At 43.0% G+C, this 18,866-nt stretch overlaps 1 protein-coding gene across 1 annotated transcript; it reads left to right on the top strand.

Moving 5' to 3' along the window:
• The first annotated feature begins 4,131 nt into the window (after window positions 1-4,131).
• LOC122551030 (protocadherin-8-like) lies at window positions 4,132-15,502 on the top strand. Its single transcript, XM_043692673.2, has 4 exons — window positions 4,132-6,669; window positions 10,295-10,362; window positions 10,511-10,650; window positions 10,872-15,502. Exons 1-4 carry the CDS (start codon window positions 4,132-4,134, stop codon window positions 11,282-11,284), a joined length of 3,159 nt encoding a protein of 1,052 aa, XP_043548608.2. The 3' UTR covers window positions 11,285-15,502.
• The last annotated feature ends 3,364 nt before the right edge of the window (window positions 15,503-18,866 follow it).

Genomic DNA, 18,866 nt, shown 5'->3' with positions numbered 1-18,866 from the left:
TACTTAACTCGGAGGCATGAGTCCTATCAGAAAGTCAATGCTTGCACCTGTTTGGTTAGTGACGAATCAGCTTCATTAAGATTACCACATTTTTATGGGCATTTTCAAGAGGTTTTAAATGAATATTCATGCTAGTAGTGACAGCCAGGTTGCTGCTCTGCCTTTGTTATTTCTCTCCGAGGTAAAAACAATGACGGCAGATGCTGGAAACCAGATTCTAGATTAGAGTGGTGCTGGAAAAGCACAGCAGCTCAGGCAGCATCCGAGGAGCAGGAAAATCGACGTTTCGGGCAAAAAGCCCTTCATCTGATTCAAACACTTTGACAATACAAAGTTTACAATAATGTCAGATATTAAACCACGAGGCTAAGTTTCCGCTTTGGGGAATCAGGAAAGCTCTGTAACAAGGTATTTCAAATTACACTGATTCGGTTACATTTCAAGTTCCTGCTTACATTTTGGAGCACTTCACCCAAGTTGGAAATTCCACGATCTTTCGAGCTGTTTTGGCCAATTATGCCTTAAAATCTGTTGGAAACTGCATGCCAAGTGAGGAGAAAGGTCTCCTTTTGTCAGGTCTTCTGACCAGAAAATAACAAATGAGACAGGGTGAATAATTTCTGACAATAATAGTATTTACCACCTTACATTTGATTTCACTGAGTGATTGGAATTAAGCAAAAAAAAAAACACTGGGACATTCTTCAGTAAAAGCTTTTGTGATAAATGGGAAAATTCTCAACATTATTGTCGTGAGTGAAACCATTGGAGCGTGCCACAATGGGCTGTTTTGCTATTCAGTGCGAATGTATTAATGGAGGAGAGTATAGTTAATGACAACTACCGTCTTCACTTATTGTCCTCCCGCCTTACACCGTGTACCAGGAGCGGGACTGCGAATTTCTGCACTAGTTTTCACCGCCGGAGCTTCCATACTAATAGACTTCCGATCGATTGAAAGCCAACGAATGTTACTGCTTCTGCACTCAGAAGCCATTAACCTTTACTGAACCCAATAAACGATATAACAGATGAAGGACACGCTGAAACCATCCAGCTCTCCGTTTTTAGACGACTTCGGTGTTATTTCACTGAACTGTGCTGGGAACCATACAGCAAGCTACTCAACCTCACGTTAGCCAAACGTGTACACCTCTGCCAGATAGAGAGAGAGAAAAAAAATGGCATTGGGGATTTTCTCCGTGAAAGTTTTGTTTAGTGTTTTGGCATTTTAAACACAGCATATAACAAAGCACTCCTAAGGGTACTGTGGTGTGTAGAAGAAGGAAATGTTGGCTAACCTAGCGGAAATTCTCATTGTATTTGTTAACTAGCGCCCGACAGGTCAAAGGCCCTTATTGTTGTCAAGTAATAAAGGGACACGGCAAAGATCAAATATATCTGAACATATTGCGACCGTTTCTTTGTTCTAATGGTTGGAGCGGGATCGTCACACTACCAACAGTTTTTGTTTGAAAGAAAACATTATTCAGGTGTTAGGTTCATCGAGTGAGTTCCCTGTTCGGAGACATGTGCATACGACTCCAGCTCCAAACAATTCTATTTTAACGTAGACTTGCACTGCAGGCTGCTGCAGAATATACTGTTCACTCTAAGTCAAAACGTGGCTCAATCCGGTAAACATTACAAGTCGTCTATTTCATTTTCAACCGTGGCATTTTCTTGAAATGCTTTGGAAAGCCCCCACCCCACAGCGCCTCAATGTCGTTCCGATGTTTAGGGATTGTAACAAGGGAGATTATCCGTTTGTTGGTGTTTTGCATATGAGTGACAAAAGTATTCTCAGCAGGATTTCAGCCGCTGGAGAGCGCCATTCGACTCCCAGCCCCCCTCAAGGAGGCTCCATCGCCTCGAATACACGACTCTCACTTCGCTCGCGTGTCCTCCCCGGCCCTCCTTAAAAGGCAGAGAGTGAGCCCACACCTCGCAGCAGACACAAATGTTCCTGCCTCCTCTGCTCACAAATGGCTAAAGCCAGCAATCGCCACCTGATGATGATGTATTATAGAAAGAACACAAACAATGGCAGGAACGTACCTGCCAAATGTGGCAATAAAACAGAACCTCCAGAAATTCTTAGTTCTCACATTCAGGGAAAGACATCAATTTCAGTCTGCGGGATCTAATTCGTAAATTGTAATATTTGAAGTTGATAAAACTAAACTCTTCTGCAACCTGCGAGCATAAGACAGCACGTCAGGGACCGGGAGACCATATTCAAATATTCACATTTATTATTGTTTAATTCGATAACACACTTCAATTTTCTTGCGTAGCTGGAAGTCTTTTTTCAAAATAAAAGTAAACTCATATATGTTGATAGCACAGGAGTTTTATTTATGAAAAAAACGCATGGAGTTGCTTCATTCGTAAAGCAGACTAGATCTGATCAAGTTATCCTGCTGTGAGCTGTCCATTAAGACAGTTAATCGGTGAACACAATCACTTCTACAATGGCCACCGGGTTCTTCCATCAACCACAGATGTGAAATGTTGATCACAAACTGCATTGGGCGAGAGAAATTAAAAGGTGGATAAATCGTGGGATTCTCAATTTATTCCAATTATTTGTCATATTATTCTAATACTTGCACCCCAACAAATCCCACGCCTGGTGGACTGCAGTGGTTCAAGAAAGTAACCCATATCACCTTCCCAATGGCAACAAATGCTGGCAAACTTGCGACGCCCACATCCCCAAAATAAATAAATCGGGGTTGTTGCTATGATGCTGCGCTTAGTTAACACAGCGCACAGGAAGGTTGCCAGCAGAGACTTGTGCAGACTGATTGAGGGTTAATATCTGGTCTGAAGTCTTTCCCGGACATTCCAAATGACAGATTTCTGTTCTTTAGTTATCTCTGCCTATTGTGAGGATCAGCTGGGCTAATCTTAACGAGATTTGGTACCACGGCTAATTAAATACTTAAAATCTGACTGAACGCGAACATTAAAAAGTGTAATGCAATTTTGTTACAGCTTATTAGTATTAAAACTTCAATGACTCTTCAAGCTACAAGATCCATTTTGTTGACAGCCATGAGCAGTTCCTTCCCTTCACAATCATACTCTATTGAATCCCTTGAATGTGACTAACGATTCACTTTCTAAAATCGCCTTTAAAAAGATTATAAGGCTTTACTGCGCTGGAGACACTTGTTGCAATTTAAAGATGTGCGATCTTTTAAACTCTGAAACCTAGCAATGCTATCATCAAAAGTCAGAGATTTTTAAAAGCTCAAATCGTTAGAATCAAGAGATCTTTATTTCAAATGCAACTGTGAAGAAAAATTGTATTACAACAATGAAAATATAGTGCCCACAGATCAGTACAAATAATGTAAAGAGGAGACCAACACACAACTCCGAAATTGAATCTCCTAAACTAGTGCTGCGATTGGCTCTGATCACCTGTAAACTCAAATAACGAAATGATTTGGATTAGTGCACGAATAGGAAAAGATTGGAAGGGTATGGGCCGAATTTGATTTAAGAACATGGTCAGTTTGGGACAGTTAGATCAAAGGCTCCGTTTCCATGCTCTATGGCTCTAAGTGGACATTAGGCGATTATGACAACTGCCTAACCATACAAGCAATTTATCTTCTCGTTGGGGTATGTTGATTAAATTTCGTTAAATAGACAATGGCTTTCAGCGAAGTACAGAATTTTACAACAGGAGAAATCTATGCGAAAACCGCCTTCACAGAACGGAGTCTGAAGATCGTGGAGTTCATGTTTCTAACTGCTGGTGAAAGTAAAACAAAAACACGCGATGGTCAGTATGAAACCATAGACCCCTCATCAAAGCTGAACATTTGTGATCTGCTACTTTAAACAAAATTTGTCATCAGTTTGTTGGGGCGAGTTAAATTTGCAAATGTCCTGAACATCAAAGACAACATTTGCTGGCCTTTGAGAGGAGGGGATTGGCCACTGACTTTCTTATTTGCATGATATTACCAATAAAACGACCCCCGAGGAACTGGGGGGGTTACACAAGGAGGACTTTTTGACAGTCAATGTAATTCTTTGCAGGCAGTAACAAGAGGGACGAGTTTTCAGCGCACCAAAGAAAGTTAGCTCGGACTGTTTTGAAGTTTCTACAGAATGAGCCCTGGGAGAAGTCGAAGCAGGGTTGCTGTCCCGGTGTGCAGTCCCTCCAGGGAGCCCTGCTTCCTGCTCCTTATGCTCCTTCTCGCTCCGATCCTGAGTGAGTGTAAGACGGTCAGATATTCCACGTACGAGGAGCAAGAGGCCGGCTCGGTGATCGGGAACCTGGCCGCCGATCTGCAGCTGGAGGCGGCCGGCGGGGGTCAGAGCGGCTTCCGCCTGATGCCCGAGTGTAACGGCTCGGTACCGGTCACGGTCAGGGTCACGGTGAGGGAGAGGGACGGCGAGCTGACGGTGGCGAGCCGCATTGACCGGGAGCAGCTTTGCGGTCAGCAGGAACCGTGCCTGCTGCTCCTGGATGTGGTCAGCTTCTCCAGGGACAGGTTCCTGCTGATCCACGTGGAGATCCAAGTGCTGGACATTAATGACCATTGGCCCGAGTTCCCCCAGGCCGAGATCGAGCTGGAAATCTCCGAGAGCTCGGCCCCGGGCACACGGCTCCCTCTGCCCGCCGCTCTGGACGCCGACACCGGCTCGCACTCGGTGCGGGGCTACGAGCTCTCGGTGAACGGTCACCTGGAGCTGGAGCTGCCGCCCGGGGCCGGGCCCGGGGCCGGGGCCGGGGACCAGCCGCTCCCGCTGCTGCTCCTGGTGAAGCCCCTGGACCGGGAGAGTCAGGCCGAGCTGAAGCTGCTGCTCCGAGCCCGGGACGGGGGCGACCCGCCTCGGAGCGGGGACGCGCGGCTCACCGTGCGCGTCCTCGACGACAACGATAACGCTCCGGCCTTCGAGAGCGGCTCCTTGGAGCTGGAGCTGCCGGAGGACACGGCCCCGGGCTCGGTGCTGCTGCAACTCGAGGCCCGGGACCCGGACCAAGGCGTGAACGGCGAGCTCCGGTACACCTTCAGCCCGAGGCTCGAGGCCGCCGCTCGCCGCCTCTTCCGCCTGGAGCCGCGCTCCGGCCGCCTCAGCCTGCACGCGCCGCTCGACCACGAGGCGCGCGACCGCTTCGAGCTGGAGGTGGAGGCGCGCGACATGGGCGCCAGGCCGCGCGCCTCGAGCTGCCGGGTGACGGTGCGCGTGCTGGACGTCAACGACAACGCGCCGGAGATCCGCGTGAGCGCGCTGTGGCCCGGGTCCGGGCCCGGGGGCGCGCAGGCGGCGGCGGCGGCGGCCTCGGGCCTCGCGTCCATCACCGAGGCGGCGGAGCCGGGCAGCTTCGTGGCGCTGGTGAGTGTGTGGGACCGGGACTCCGGAGCTAACGGCCGCCTCTCGGTGTCACTGCTCGGGCCCCGGCAGCTCGAGCTGAGGCCGGCCTACGGCAGCAACCACCACATGATCGTCACGGCGGAGCGGCTCGACCGGGAGCGGCACAGCGACTATAACGTGACGCTGGTGGCCGAGGACCAGGGCCCGGAGCCCCGCCGCACCGTGCGGCCCTTCACCGTCACCGTCACCGATGTGAACGACAACGCGCCCGCCTTCCCCCGCTCCGTCTACCGCCTGTCGCTGGCGGAGAACAACCCGCCCGGGGCCCAGCTCGGTACCGTCCGGGCCCGTGACCCTGACCTGGGCGTTAACGGCCGCCTGACCTACCGCCTGCTGCAGCAGCGGGAGCCGGGGCCTGGGCCTGGGCCGGAGCCGGAGCCGGGGCCTGGCCTGCAGCCTCCTGCCGTCGCTGTGGAGCCTCACAGCGGCTCCTTGTTCGCGCTCCGGCCCTTGGACCGTGAGGAGCTGCCCGAGCTCGAGCTGCTGCTGCAGGCGACAGACGGCGGTTCCCCGCCGCTCAGCGGCTCCACCACCGTCCGCCTGGTCATCACCGACCGGAACGACAACGCGCCGCTCATCACTCACCCCCCGCCCCCGCTCCCGGGCCCGGCTCCGGCTCCGGCTCCTCCCGGGAACCGCTCCGCCGCCGCCAAGATGGCGCTGCCCGGGGGCGCGCCCCGCGGTTACCTGGCGGCGCGCGTGCGGGCCCAGGACCCGGACGAGGGGCCGAACGGCCGCCTCAGTTACCGGATCGTGAGCGGGGATCCGCCCGGGCTGTTCACCATCCGCTCGGACACCGGGGAGGTGTACCTGGGCCGCCCGCTGCCGCCCTCCGCGTCCCCCGGGGCCGGGGCCGGGGCCGAGCCCGGGGCCCTCCGCCTGGTCGTGGCGGTCAGTGACGGCGGCCTGCCCTCCCTGTCCTCCACCGTCACCCTGAGCTTCACGGTGGGGCCCGAGCCTCCCCCGGCAGCTCCGGCCGCCTCCCCGGGCCCGGGACAGCGGAGCTGGGACACCTCCTTCACCGTGATCGCGGTGCTGGCCGCCGGCTGCGTGGCCTTGCTGCTGGCCATCGTCGGGATCGCCTCGAGCTGCGGCACCGGCGGCAAGCCCGGCCGGGAGGGAGACGTCTTGGAGCCGCGGGCGGACGCTGCCCGTTCCCCGGCCCCGGCCCCGGGCGAATTGGAAGCGGATGGAGCTTCGGAAGAGGCGGCGAAGGGCGTGTGTCTCCTGGAAACACAGCGTCAACTCACTGCCAACACTCAGGAGGTAACCAACTCTAAACCTCCCACTCTCCAAATGTCAACTTAACACCAAAATACACACACGCACAAATACTGCAGAAGGCTGGGAGTCTGAAACCAGAAGCATAAATTGCTGGAGTAACTCAGCAGGTCTGCAGAGAGAGAGAGAGAAAGCAGAGCTGATGTTCTGAGTTCCCTGGTTTGGATTTGATTTTATTGCAGTCCCAGAAGAGCTTTGTTTTGCCAGCAGTACCCACAGATCAGAGCCAACCAGGGTGCCTAGATTGGACCAAGTTTAAAAATCACACCGCCAAAAAATCTTAGCAGGACTTACGCCCTTACTGCAAAAGGTGAGGGACTGCAGATGCTGGAAATCAGAGTCCAGATTAGAGTGGTGCTGGAAAAGCACAGCAGCTCAGGCAGGGGGAATCCGTCTTCAGTCCTGATGAAGGGCTATTGCCCAAAACATTTATTTTCCTGCTCCAATGATGCCTGACCTTCTGTGCTTTTCCAGCACTATTCTAATCTAGACACTCAATGGTATGGGCTTAAAAACGTGTTGCTGGAAAAGTGCAGCAGGTCAGGCAGCATCAAAGGAGAAGGAGAATCGACGTTTCGGGCATAAGCCCTTCAGGACTGGGGAGTGTTGCTGAACAAACAGACCTTTGAGTACAGGTTCATAGCTCCTTTAGAGTCACAGATAAATAAAATAGTGAAGAAGGCATTTGGTATGCTTTCTTTTATTGGTCCGAGTATAGAGTACAGGAGTTGGGAAGTAATGTTGAGGCTGTACAGGATGTTAGTTAGACCAGTTTTGCAATATTGAGTACAGTTCTGGTCGCTTTCTTATCAGAAGGATGTTGTAAAACCTAAAAGGTTTCAGAAAGACTTACAAGGATGTTGCCAGGGTTGGAGGATTTGAACTTTAGGAAGAGGCTGAATTGGCTGGAGCTGTTTTCCCTGGCGTGTTGGAGGCTGAGGGGTGACCTTTGAGGCTTATAAAATCACGATGGGCATGGATAGGATAAATAGACAAAGTCTTTTCCCTGGGCTGGCGGAGTCCAGAACTGGAGGACATAGGTTTAGGGTGAGAGGGGAAAGATATGAGATCTGAGGGGCAACTTTTTCAGAGGGTGGCACATGAATGGAATGAGCTGCCAGAGGAAGTGATGGAGGCTCGTACAATTGTAACACTTTAAAAGCCATCTGGATGGGTGTATGAATAGGAGGGGTTTGGAGGGATATGGACTAGGTGCTGGCAGGTGGGACTACATTGGGTTGGGATATCTGGTTGGCATGGATGAGTCGGTTTCTGTGCTGTACATCTCTATGGCCATGTTATAGTCCAACAGGTTTATTTGAAAGTACAAGCTCCAGAGCGCTGCTCCTTTGTCAGGAAAAGCAGCACTCTGAAAGCTAGTACTTCCAAATATACCTGTTGGACTATAACCTGGTATTATGTGATTTTTAACTTTGTCAACCCCAGTCCAATGCACAGACCAAGGTTACACTGCACAGGAAGTGCACAAAGCAAAATCAACATCTGATCAAGAGCCTTCTGATGAAGGACTCCAAACATTAACTCAGATTCCTTCTTGAATTTGTTTAACACTTGTTTCTCTCCAGATGCTGCCAGATAGTTTCTCCAGCATTTCTGCATTTTTTTTTTTGTGCATTTTCTTTTTTACAACAACAGAGGTCATCCACAGCCATTCGGGGCAATGCTAAGATTTGTTAAACACCAAAGTTCTTTTTTTAAAAAAGTGAATATTGGAAATATGAAACAACACAAACCGGAATTGTTGGAGGGTTTATCTCAAATGAGGTGCAGGTATGGCCAGTTGACATTAGGGTTTGGGACAAAGCAAACTATACAACAAACCTTTTTTTTTTAAAAAAAAAGTTGGCGAAACACTGCAATTTCAGAAACCCATCAATTTTTTTTTTTAAGATGTAGTTTCACATTCTCCCAGACCCCATTAACATTTGGCCATACTTGTATTGAATTTTAGGGTAAGAGTTAAGGTATTTCTGCATCTTGGACATTCCAAAACACTTTGTCAACCATCCAGTGTTGTTGTTTACAACACACAAGGCCACTTGGCGTGGGATATTTGTTCAGGTCATGATTTATCCCTCTCTTGAAATTTAAGAAGTGGAACTGACCTAAAGAAGTTTCAGAAAGAGAAAATTCTTAAATCTGCAATTGGTGAAAGCTGAAAAGATGAGACTGTTGTAATTCTGTTTAAAACAAAATTTCAGTGCCAGAGATTTGTTTGGCAGCAATTAAGTTGTATAATTTAAGGGGAAATTAACTTACTTTTTGGCAAATGAAGTGTATATATCACCAGTCCAGTGACATCACATAATTCTGAATTTCTCAATGTCAAATCTGCAGGTGATTTTCCAGTGTATCAAAACTTGAAAGGCAGGACAGCTGTAGCACAGGGAGAAAGTGAGAACTGCAGATGCTAGAGATCAGAGTTAAAGTGTGGTGCTGGAAAAGCAGCCAGTCAGGCAGCATCCAAGGAAGAGGAGATTTAATGTTTCGACCATAAGCTGTTCATCGGGAACTCCTGATGAAGAGCTTATGGTTGAAACGTCAATTCTCCTGCTCCTCAGTTGCTGCCTGTCTGGCTGTGCTTTTCCAGCACCACACTTTTTAACATCCCAGTATATCTGGATTTCTGCATTTAACTGCACATGTGCTGTCACTAGAATTGGGTGTTTGATTTAAAGCTAAATAATGTTATTTGTAAATAGCCACATTGGTACAGCACAATCTGGACTATTATTGTGTAATGAAAATTGCAGTTTTCAATATGTTTAGATTTTCTATGTTGGAATGTAGGACCAGGGTATTCAATCCCTCCGATGTTTGTCCCATTTCAAGTAGGTGATTGCTGCTCCATGCCAATTTATGCACTTTGCTCAAATTCCTCATATTTTAAATCTTGCTTGACTCAAATCTATTTTCAATCTTTAAAGCTCCTGTTGTTGCTCCAGAAGGTGAATGAATATTGCGAGGTTTCCAAATATCTGCTACCCTTTGTAGAATGTAAAACTTCTTGATTTTTCCTTCTGAATGGCATGGCCATTAATTATACTGATTGCTTTAAAATCAAATAAGACGTGATAACGTGTAGGGCATTCCATCAGACATTCAATATTATAAAGGAGACCAGCTTAAGAGCATTCAGTGGATGGACCTGTATTTCATCAATACATATTTGAATTAATATTTAGCAACAATATTATGTTAGATAATAGTGAAAATAAGTTCCATCCACTGAACAAAATACAATTTTTATGAATGACGCTTTTATATGCCTCATTTAATAATCTAGTACTCTCCAACAGCAAAGTATCAAAGTGACAACTGATGGAAAGTCATGCAGTTCCATTGTGTGATTATTGATCTATGCACAGCATGAATATATATTTGGAATAACAAGTTCTTAGCTATTTATCTGCATATCCTATAGAAGTAATCATTTTCACTTTTCTCCGCTACCAGTACTGTGATCTTATAGTACCAGAAATCTACTACAAGCTGATTGATATTGTATTATAACAATGTGTTGTGTAATTCAATAATGAAGTAATAATTACAAACAGCATAAAATAAGAAATTATTTTGTTTTTTTAAGAGCTTTATGCCAGAGCCTGGCGTCAATCATGGAGCCTTTTGTACAGTTGCCTTTCATCAAGATATCAAGTAAGTAGTATATATTTATGCATTTGTAAGTATGTTGTGCAGCCAGCAATGATTAATGAAAAATACCTCTGATTAAAAATCATAAAAGCCTTTAAAGTTTTTTAAAAATAAATTTTCCTTTCAACATTTCCTTACTCCTCCCTTGCAGGACCATCGCGTATCCTGGACAAGATGTATTCAGTGGAAAAGACAGTGGGAAAGGAGATAGTGACTTCAATGATAGTGATTCTGACTTGAGTGGTGATGGATCAAGAAAAGGACATACAATAATAGATCAAAAGCAAAATGGTAAACAGTTAATTAATCATAATCACGTGACTTTAATTTGAAGCTAGTTTAATCAACCTACAATCTTTTATTATGCAGCAAATTATTTTCCAAATGGAAAAATTAAGTTAGCATTCTCATTTCATTTGCACTTATAATTTATTAAAAGTCCTTTTTATTAGGATGTAATGTTAAAATCAACATTTTGAAGCTAAGTGTTTTATCCTTCTTTTCCAATTTAGATGTGTTCCCCTGTCATAAAAGCCAAACGCCTTGCAGTTCTAACCCATATTACAACTTGACCTCTCAAACAACAGAATGTGGAAAATTCACTTCACACTCAAAACCGAGCCAAATGGTTGCTTATTCTTCAATGTCTACAACATTACTGCATTCATCTAGTGGTGAAGTCACTTCAGTTTTGCAGGATCAGTCCTTAAAGTCTCCTCGGCAGTATGGCCACGTAACCAGGTTGGAATCTCAAACTTCTGAAAGTGTTTTGTCCAGAGAATCTGGAAGGACAGGATCCTCATTTCACCCACCTGTGATACAGAGACCCATTAAAGCAACTTCATTGGCATATAACGCTTCTGGACATAGATACCAAACCAGCTATCTTAACACTGCCCACTCTGAAGTGGCTACGTCGTTTTGAACTCCCAAACCAACAGTGGTGTCATTTGTTCAATTACATTGGCAATAATTGCCATTAATGTGCAATATATTCACTTCTAGGAGAAAGTGAGGACTGCAGATGCTGGGGATCAGAGCTTAAAAAAAGCATAAGCCCTTACACCCTCCTCATTCCTGAAGAAGGGCTTATGCCTGAAACGTCGATTCTCCTTCTCCTTTGATGCTGCCTAACCTGCTGCGCTTTTCCAGCAACACATTTTTAAAATATATTCACTTCTTCCTGAGCCTACTTTTTAACATCTTTGGATAAGAAGCTATGACCTTGTATAAGCTGTAATGGAATGTTTACAATTAGTTTTTAATTTTGTTTTGGAACTTAGTTCCATTTTAAAATGTTCTGTGAACTCATAAATATTATCTTATTCAAACTAGTGACTAAGTGAAGAAAAGTTGATTTATCAACATGACATGATTTTCAACTTTTAAATATCTACTGTAGCTAAAAATGAAACCTAATCTTCTGTGTTTTTTGAAAATATGGGACGATTAGGTTACCTCTTTCAATTAAGTTGGAAACACTTTTTTTAATAATTCTATTGGAATATGCAATTCAGTTACAGTGTACTTTATAGTTGGATAATTTCTTTCATATGGAGTTAGACTAGATTTTAGCAGTAGGATGGGTTGCTAAAATAGCAAGTACATTGTTTCCACAATTTGCTATGTTTAAAGCAGAAAGTAGCAGCTTTATACTATTATAACAATATATTGAAACACAAATACATAAAATATTTTGAGAAAAGTCAAGTTACTGTTCAGTGATAATTTTTGTCCAAAAACTGGTAGCAGGGAACAGATCAACTCATTTTCCTTTTGCATCTTTCAGTGAAGCATTGAAGAGAAAGTGGGTGAAGTCTAGAAAATGTCATTATTTTCTTCTCAGCAGCCGATCAAAGGGAACAAAACGTGAAAAACTAATCTAAAGCAAACTGGGCAAAGGATGTGCTGAAGATTTGTAAAAGAAAAATCATTGAATACCCACAAAACACTACTTCATGCCAGACTAATCGCAATTATTACATTGCTAACGTGTCAAATAGTAGCAGGATGAGCCCATTTGATCACCAGGCTTGATCTGTTTCCAACCCTGTGAGAAGAAATTTCTCCTCATCTGTCCTAAACATCTGTCTGAGCCCTTTTGTTCTCAGACTAAAACCTAGTTCTAAATTTCATTATTGTGATAAACACCCTCCTAGCACCCACTTTATTCATGATCTTTAAGAATTTTTGCTTCACTTGGATTCACCTGTCATTCTTGCAAATTTTGAGGGGAAAGAGGCCTTTCTATGCATTTTTTTTTTTCTTGAGTGCCATTATGGTCAATTTACTAATTGCTAACTTTTCAGCTTCATCTTGTGAACTTCTTTTGAGAGAAAATAGTAATTTTCAGTATTTTTCTATAAAATTGTCCTTGTTTTCTACAACATTTCTAAGCAATACCTTTTTACTCTAAATGTATAATTTAATGATGCTCTTTCCTTAAAGTCATGAGTATTGACCAATTGTATTTTGAGACCGCACAGGTTTAAGATGCTTCTAGATGGTTCTACAGGGCGATTAGAACTCTAGCAGCCTCCTGCTGCTGCTGTTCCCGTTTTACAATTTTCATCTGGTACCCAAAGCTGATAAATCTGTACTGCTTCACAAATCCATAAAAACATGTCCACTTTGAACAAAGCAAATGTAGTACAGTAAACATTTTATTGCTCTGGTGTCTATTAGTTATCAAATATTCAGGATAATCGAGTAATGTGTTCCCGCAGTGAGCCCTGACCAAGCAAAGCTTCAAGATATCAACATGCCTCAAACAAAACTATGAAAAATCACATAAATAATAGAAACACAATGCGGGGATATATATTTTACAGTTATACTTTAATTATGGTGTAAATACTCAGAGTGCGGTATTTGAGGTCAGAGTCTCATAGCGTGGAGACAGATGCTTCGGTCCAAACACTCTGGGCCGAATATAATTCCAAACTAAATTTATCCTACCTGTTTGTTTCTGGCCTGTAGCCCTCCAAACCGTTCCTATTTATATGGTTATCCAAATGTTCTTTAACCTTCTGTTTAAAAAAAATTTGCCCCTCATGTTTTTTATAAATGTCTCCTCTCGCCTTTAAACGTACCCCCTAGTCTTGAAATCCCCCTTCCTAGGGAAAAGACACCTGACCATCAACTGATATGTTAGTTTTACTTTTTTATCAAATGTCAATTGATAAGGCGCTTGTTAAAACAAAGTTTGATGTAATTATGTTCCTTAAGTGCAGCCAAAGGTAATCATTTGCCTCTGGCTGCAATTTTAACATCACAACAACTTGTGTTTTTGTAATGCTATTAATGCAGTAAAACATTTCCAAGGTGCTTCACAGGCATTATCCAACAAAAGTTGAGATCAAGCGAAAAAAGGAGCTACGAGGGCAGTTGAGCTCTTTGGGTTAAACTTCAAGGAGCATCTTGACAGAGTTGGGCAAACAAATTTAGAGAGAGCAATATAGATTTTGGAGCATATTTTATTTTATTAAACAAATTACAAAAACAGTTTACAACAAACAGTTACATTTACAGCTGCATACAAAAGACAGCAATTTAGATCTTGGAGCATAGTCAACAGCAAGCCAGATTGCTATTGGAGGATCGAAAGAATTAGATGATCAGCAAGGAACCAAAATTCTCAGAAGATTGAGGAGCTGTGATTGGGTCAGGTCATGGTAGAATGTGAAACCAATTAAGAAGTTTAACTTTGAGATTTTAACAATTTGTTAATGGGATGTGGGCTTCCCTGTCTAGGTCGGCATTTATTACCCAAACCTACTTGTCCAGATGTTTGTTAAGAGACAATCACTTTTCTGTGAGTCTGAAGTTGCATGTAGGCCAGACCGAGTGAGGCTGGTAGATTTCATTCCGTAAAGGCCATTATTGAACTAGATGGGTCCTTATGACAATTGATTTATGGTCATCGTTAGGCTGACTTTCTATTCTAGATTTTGTTCAAATTTCAATGTCTGCTATAGAAAGATTCAATCCCACATCCTAGAGCATGAGCCCGGGGTTCTGGATTGCTAGTTCAGTGGCACTGCTATTACATCACAACTTCCCCAAAGTTACCAGACCTGGAATTGCTGCAGGTCACTGATGAATGAACAGGCCTTGGTGCACTTTAGGATACAAGGAAAAGAGATTAGCTTATGCAAACAGAGTTTGCAAGTTGGAAGGCTGGCCAGGAGACATGACAAGACCTAGTGTCTCATTTAACAAAAAATGTCTGTTTCTATTCGCATGAGAATGGAATTAGATTCTGTAGGGATATAACATGTGACCCATACTACCTCATTACATTCTTCATAATATTCCTTTTTAGTGTGGAATGATTATGCTTGTAAAGGACAATGAGGCAATGCCAATATATTTCAAAACAAAAATGATTTAACCCGGCAATGGTACATACACTGCACACCACACTTTCCCAAAGTTCATAATGCAGTAAGTCTACTTCTAACAATTCTGTCTTTTTTTTGCCGAGCTTTTGATCAATTATTTTGTTTTAAGCTTTTGAAATGGAATATCTTCCACCTAATTATTAGTGTGTATTCCTGGATCAATGATGGCAATGGTCTGATGTTTTACTCTGAACAGCATGCTTGCACTCCAATTTCATCTGTGTAACTTTTAGAATTACACGTAACTCAATCTTTTCTCAGTAAGATTGTCAATTTGAATGAAAATACAGACATTTTCTATCTTGGCCCTAACCCTCTAGGAACCAGCTGGAGATAGTTTTTTAATTGTTTCATCTTACATTTTACAAGGATCCCATATCTCTTCGCAGCCAAATAATTACTTACGAAGAGAAATCTATAGATAAACAGGAGCCACAAGTTTTTACACATTGTGGTAGAAACAAATAACATAAATTAACATATAACCTAATTTGCTGGTTGAAAGATAAATGTTGGCAAGGATAACATTTGAATGATAGCATGGAATTTTTTTATACTTGCCTAAATAAACAGTTAATTTTGCATGTCATCCAAAAGTTGATGCATCTGATGATACTGTACTGCTCAACTTCTTAAGTAAAACTTGAACCAATGATTTGGAGGTTTTAAAAAAAAACACTTTTGGTTCTACTAGTTCAAATTTCTGTGCATTTTTAACTAATAAAGATAAATGAAAAATGTTCCAGAGTAGTACATCCTTGTTAAGATAAACACTCATCCTTATCACTTAGCCAATGACCCTCCAGGTGGACTGATTAATACTCTATTGAGATCAATAATAAATGGCTACTTTATAGTGAGTATGTGAATGTACAGAATTATAGTCACAACTAACTTCACCATACTTCACTAAGAGGGAAATAATTCATATTGGCTATCTCTACTCATAGGTTAACAAGTTTTCTTTCCTCTTTTGGTCAACCCTATCAGACTCTATTGAATTACAGCTTGCTCCAGGATTAGTTATTTGTTATCTTAAAATAGACTTATATGGGTGCTTGCTTGACTATCAGAAGGTGAATATAAGTTTGACAATGACAATCATCATTGACAAACTTCATTGTACATCTGAGTTGGCAAGGTTGATGAGCGTACTGCAGTCGATGTTGCATGTGTTGCTTTCAAAGGGCACTTGAATATTGCCATAAAATAGAATCCTTTGGGATTAACAGCTGCTGGCAATATAGGTATGGAATTAATTCTGATCAAAGATCATTGAGCTGAGCTGTTAACTTCTTTTCTCTCAACAGCTATTGGCAGTCAAGATGAGCATTTCTAACATTTTCTGCTTTTATTTCAGCTATAGTATTTGTAGAGTTATGGTTTTGTATTAATGGTGAGCGGTTATTTTTCAGACTGGAGTCAAGCATACAGCAATGTTCCCAAGGGTCAGCATTAACACCATTTCTCTTTCTGATGTACATAATCATGTTTTGGGTTATAGAGGGCATTATTTCAATGTTTACAGTTAGCATTTCATTTAAAAAAGTAGTTAGAATGAGAAAAATAGTAGCAGACCTAAAGAGGACATAGATAAGTGAAATGAGCCAATATATGGCAGAAATGTTTCAAGAAGCCCAAGCAGCAGACATGAAAGTTTCATGTAGACCTTTATAACCTGTCCCATTGAAGACATAATGTAGGGCCATGCAAAAGGTTTAAAGATAAATTGCATTTATACAGGCTGTACACAATGAAGAAAAGTCATAGGTTCATTAAAGGTAAATGAAATTTGATGCAGAGAAGTACAGGGCAGTTTGTGAGGAAGAATAGTGAGACAATATGAGTGAAAAGTATAATATCTTTTAAAAATCCAGAGCAGAGGGTACTGGGTTTCACACTGACAATCCTTTTGAAGGTGGCAAGGCAAGCAAATTTGTTGTGAAAACTACTTTAGGATTTATGATTTTTAAGAGGTAGCCATGGTCTCTACAAGAGACCCAAGCTAGAAGTAATGCTGAAATGTTATAAATCACTGGTTCGGTCATGGAATCATTACAGCACAAAAAGAGGTCATTTAGCCCATCATATTCATGGGAGTGTCCATAGAGCAACTTAGTCAGTCCCATGCCTCCCTTTATTCCCCACAGTCCTGCAAGCTTATTTTCCTTAAATATCCATTTGATTTACTTTTAAAATCATTGATTGTTTCTGCTTTCGTCATCCTTGTGCGTTGTGCATTCTAGATGATTACCATTCATTGTTTTTAAAAAAAACCCTTCTTCTCAACTTCCCTGCTTCTTTTTGCCCAAAATCTTAAAACTGACTTTGCATGTTAACTTATCCTTGTTTATCTTATCCAAATTTACCATAGTCTTGTAAACATCTATCAAATTTCCCCTCAATCTCCATTACTCCAAGAATAACAAGTTCTATCTCTCTAACCTAAATTTGCAGCAAAAATCTTTCATCCTTACAAAAATCTCAGGAAATCTTTGCAATACAGGACCTCCAGGAACCTGGATGTAATAGGCAAAAGTGAGGACTGTAGATACTGGAAACCGGAGTCTAGATTAGAGTGGTGCTAGAAAAGCACAGCAGGTCAGGTCAGGTCAAGAATGATGAAGGACTTTTGCCCGAAACATTGATTTTCCTGCTCCTCGGATGCTGCCTGACCTGCTGTGCATTTACAGCACTACTCTAATCTAGAACTTGGATGTAATACTCTACCCCAGAAAGCTCCACTTGCTGTTATGCTTAATGTCCCAGTTATGATGTAGAATGGCTAAAATGGCAGAATATGTCTCAAATCCAAACCCAAAAAACCTAATCTAAAAATGGTGTAGAGGACAGGGTCTGAGTGAAGGAGTTAGGTTTAACAAACTTGTGGTCACCTCTGCTGTTATACACACTGAGCTGCTTGTGACAGAATTCAGACAAAGGTCAGGGTCTGAAAAGGATTACCTTTCAGCCTGGATTTCTCTTCTCTCTCAGCCTGCTTTGAGAAGAGAAAGAGGAAGAGAGTAAGCATATGTGTAGAAGTGAGTGAGAGGGAGAAGGAGCCTTGTCTTAGCTTTCATCCACACTGTCTCTCTCAGTCATATTCCTACACACATACCCCTTCTTCCTCTCCCTATTAACCACCCCCTCTCACTAGTGCACACAGTGTTGCCTTCCTCGATTAACTATCGAGGCACTTCAAATGTGCCATCTTCCATTTACATGTTCCCATTTCTTCCTTCCACAGGTACCTTCACATTGCTTCACTCACACATACACCATCTCTCCCTCCTGTACTGCCACACTCAGAGTGTGAGTGAAGATCAAAACAATTAGTCGCTTCCTCACATATTCCATCCCTTTTTGTTTTTACACACTTTCTTCTCCTCTCTTTCCCTCTGTCTGTCTATCTCCCTCACTCTCATCTACTGATGGCTTACACTCTGGTGGCTCCACTACCACCTTCAGGGTATCTGCACAGAAAGGGAAGTGAAAGGTCTCATTTTCCCACCAAACCCCTTTCTCCAACATCATGACAGCAATTTGTAGACTCAAGTCTACATTTGTACAAAATATCCCATTTCTTGTAGCTGCAGCCTCTCCCCTCTCAATCAAAGTAGGTGTTTCACTGGAAATGTATTGTTTTTATTTTGTTTATCAGATTCTCTGGCTGATTTTCCAGGTCTTTGTCTCTTTAACATTCACTCTTCTTGCAATTTATCCAACCCATGCCTGAAATAACCCCTCCTTTAAAGGTCACAAATTATTCCATACTTTTATTCAAACTGTCATTGACGTTCATATGAGCCAAGATTTTGTTAACCAGCCTTTTAAGTGATTCCTTCGAAAATGTTCTCTCAACATCCATACAGACTAGATCTATTGAATTGCTTCCAAGAAGCTTTTCTTTTAGTTCATCAAAAAATTCTAATTAGATTAGTCAAGCACAATCTGCCTTTTAAAATTCTGCACACCTTTCCTTAATTAACACAATCCTTTCCAAGTGTCTTTTGTTTGTTCTCTAATTAAACTTGCTAAAACTTTATTGACTGGTGATGTTGAAGTGATCTCCTATCATTACAGTGAACATTGTTATTCAAGAAA

The sequence above is a fragment of the Chiloscyllium plagiosum genome, unplaced genomic scaffold (genome assembly GCF_037043375.1).
Source record: "Chiloscyllium plagiosum isolate Xiang-an unplaced genomic scaffold, Cpla_swu_hap1 HiC_scaffold_6, whole genome shotgun sequence".
Classification (NCBI taxonomy): Eukaryota; Metazoa; Chordata; class Chondrichthyes; order Orectolobiformes; family Hemiscylliidae; genus Chiloscyllium; species Chiloscyllium plagiosum.
Note: the sequence above shows the minus strand (reverse complement) of the source record. Positions and strands in the feature narration are given on the sequence as shown.

Excerpts from the sequence above, each read along its gene's own strand:
- LOC122551030 (XM_043692673.2), top strand. The coding sequence starts at position 4,132 with ATGAGCCCTGGGAGAAGTCGAAGCAGGGTTGCTGTCCCGGTGTGCAGT. Across the intron at positions 10,363-10,510 it reads GCCTTTCATCAAGATATCAA|GACCATCGCGTATCCTGGAC; the intron begins GTAAGTAGTATA and ends CCTCCCTTGCAG. Across the intron at positions 10,651-10,871 it reads AATAGATCAAAAGCAAAATG|ATGTGTTCCCCTGTCATAAA; the intron begins GTAAACAGTTAA and ends TTTCCAATTTAG.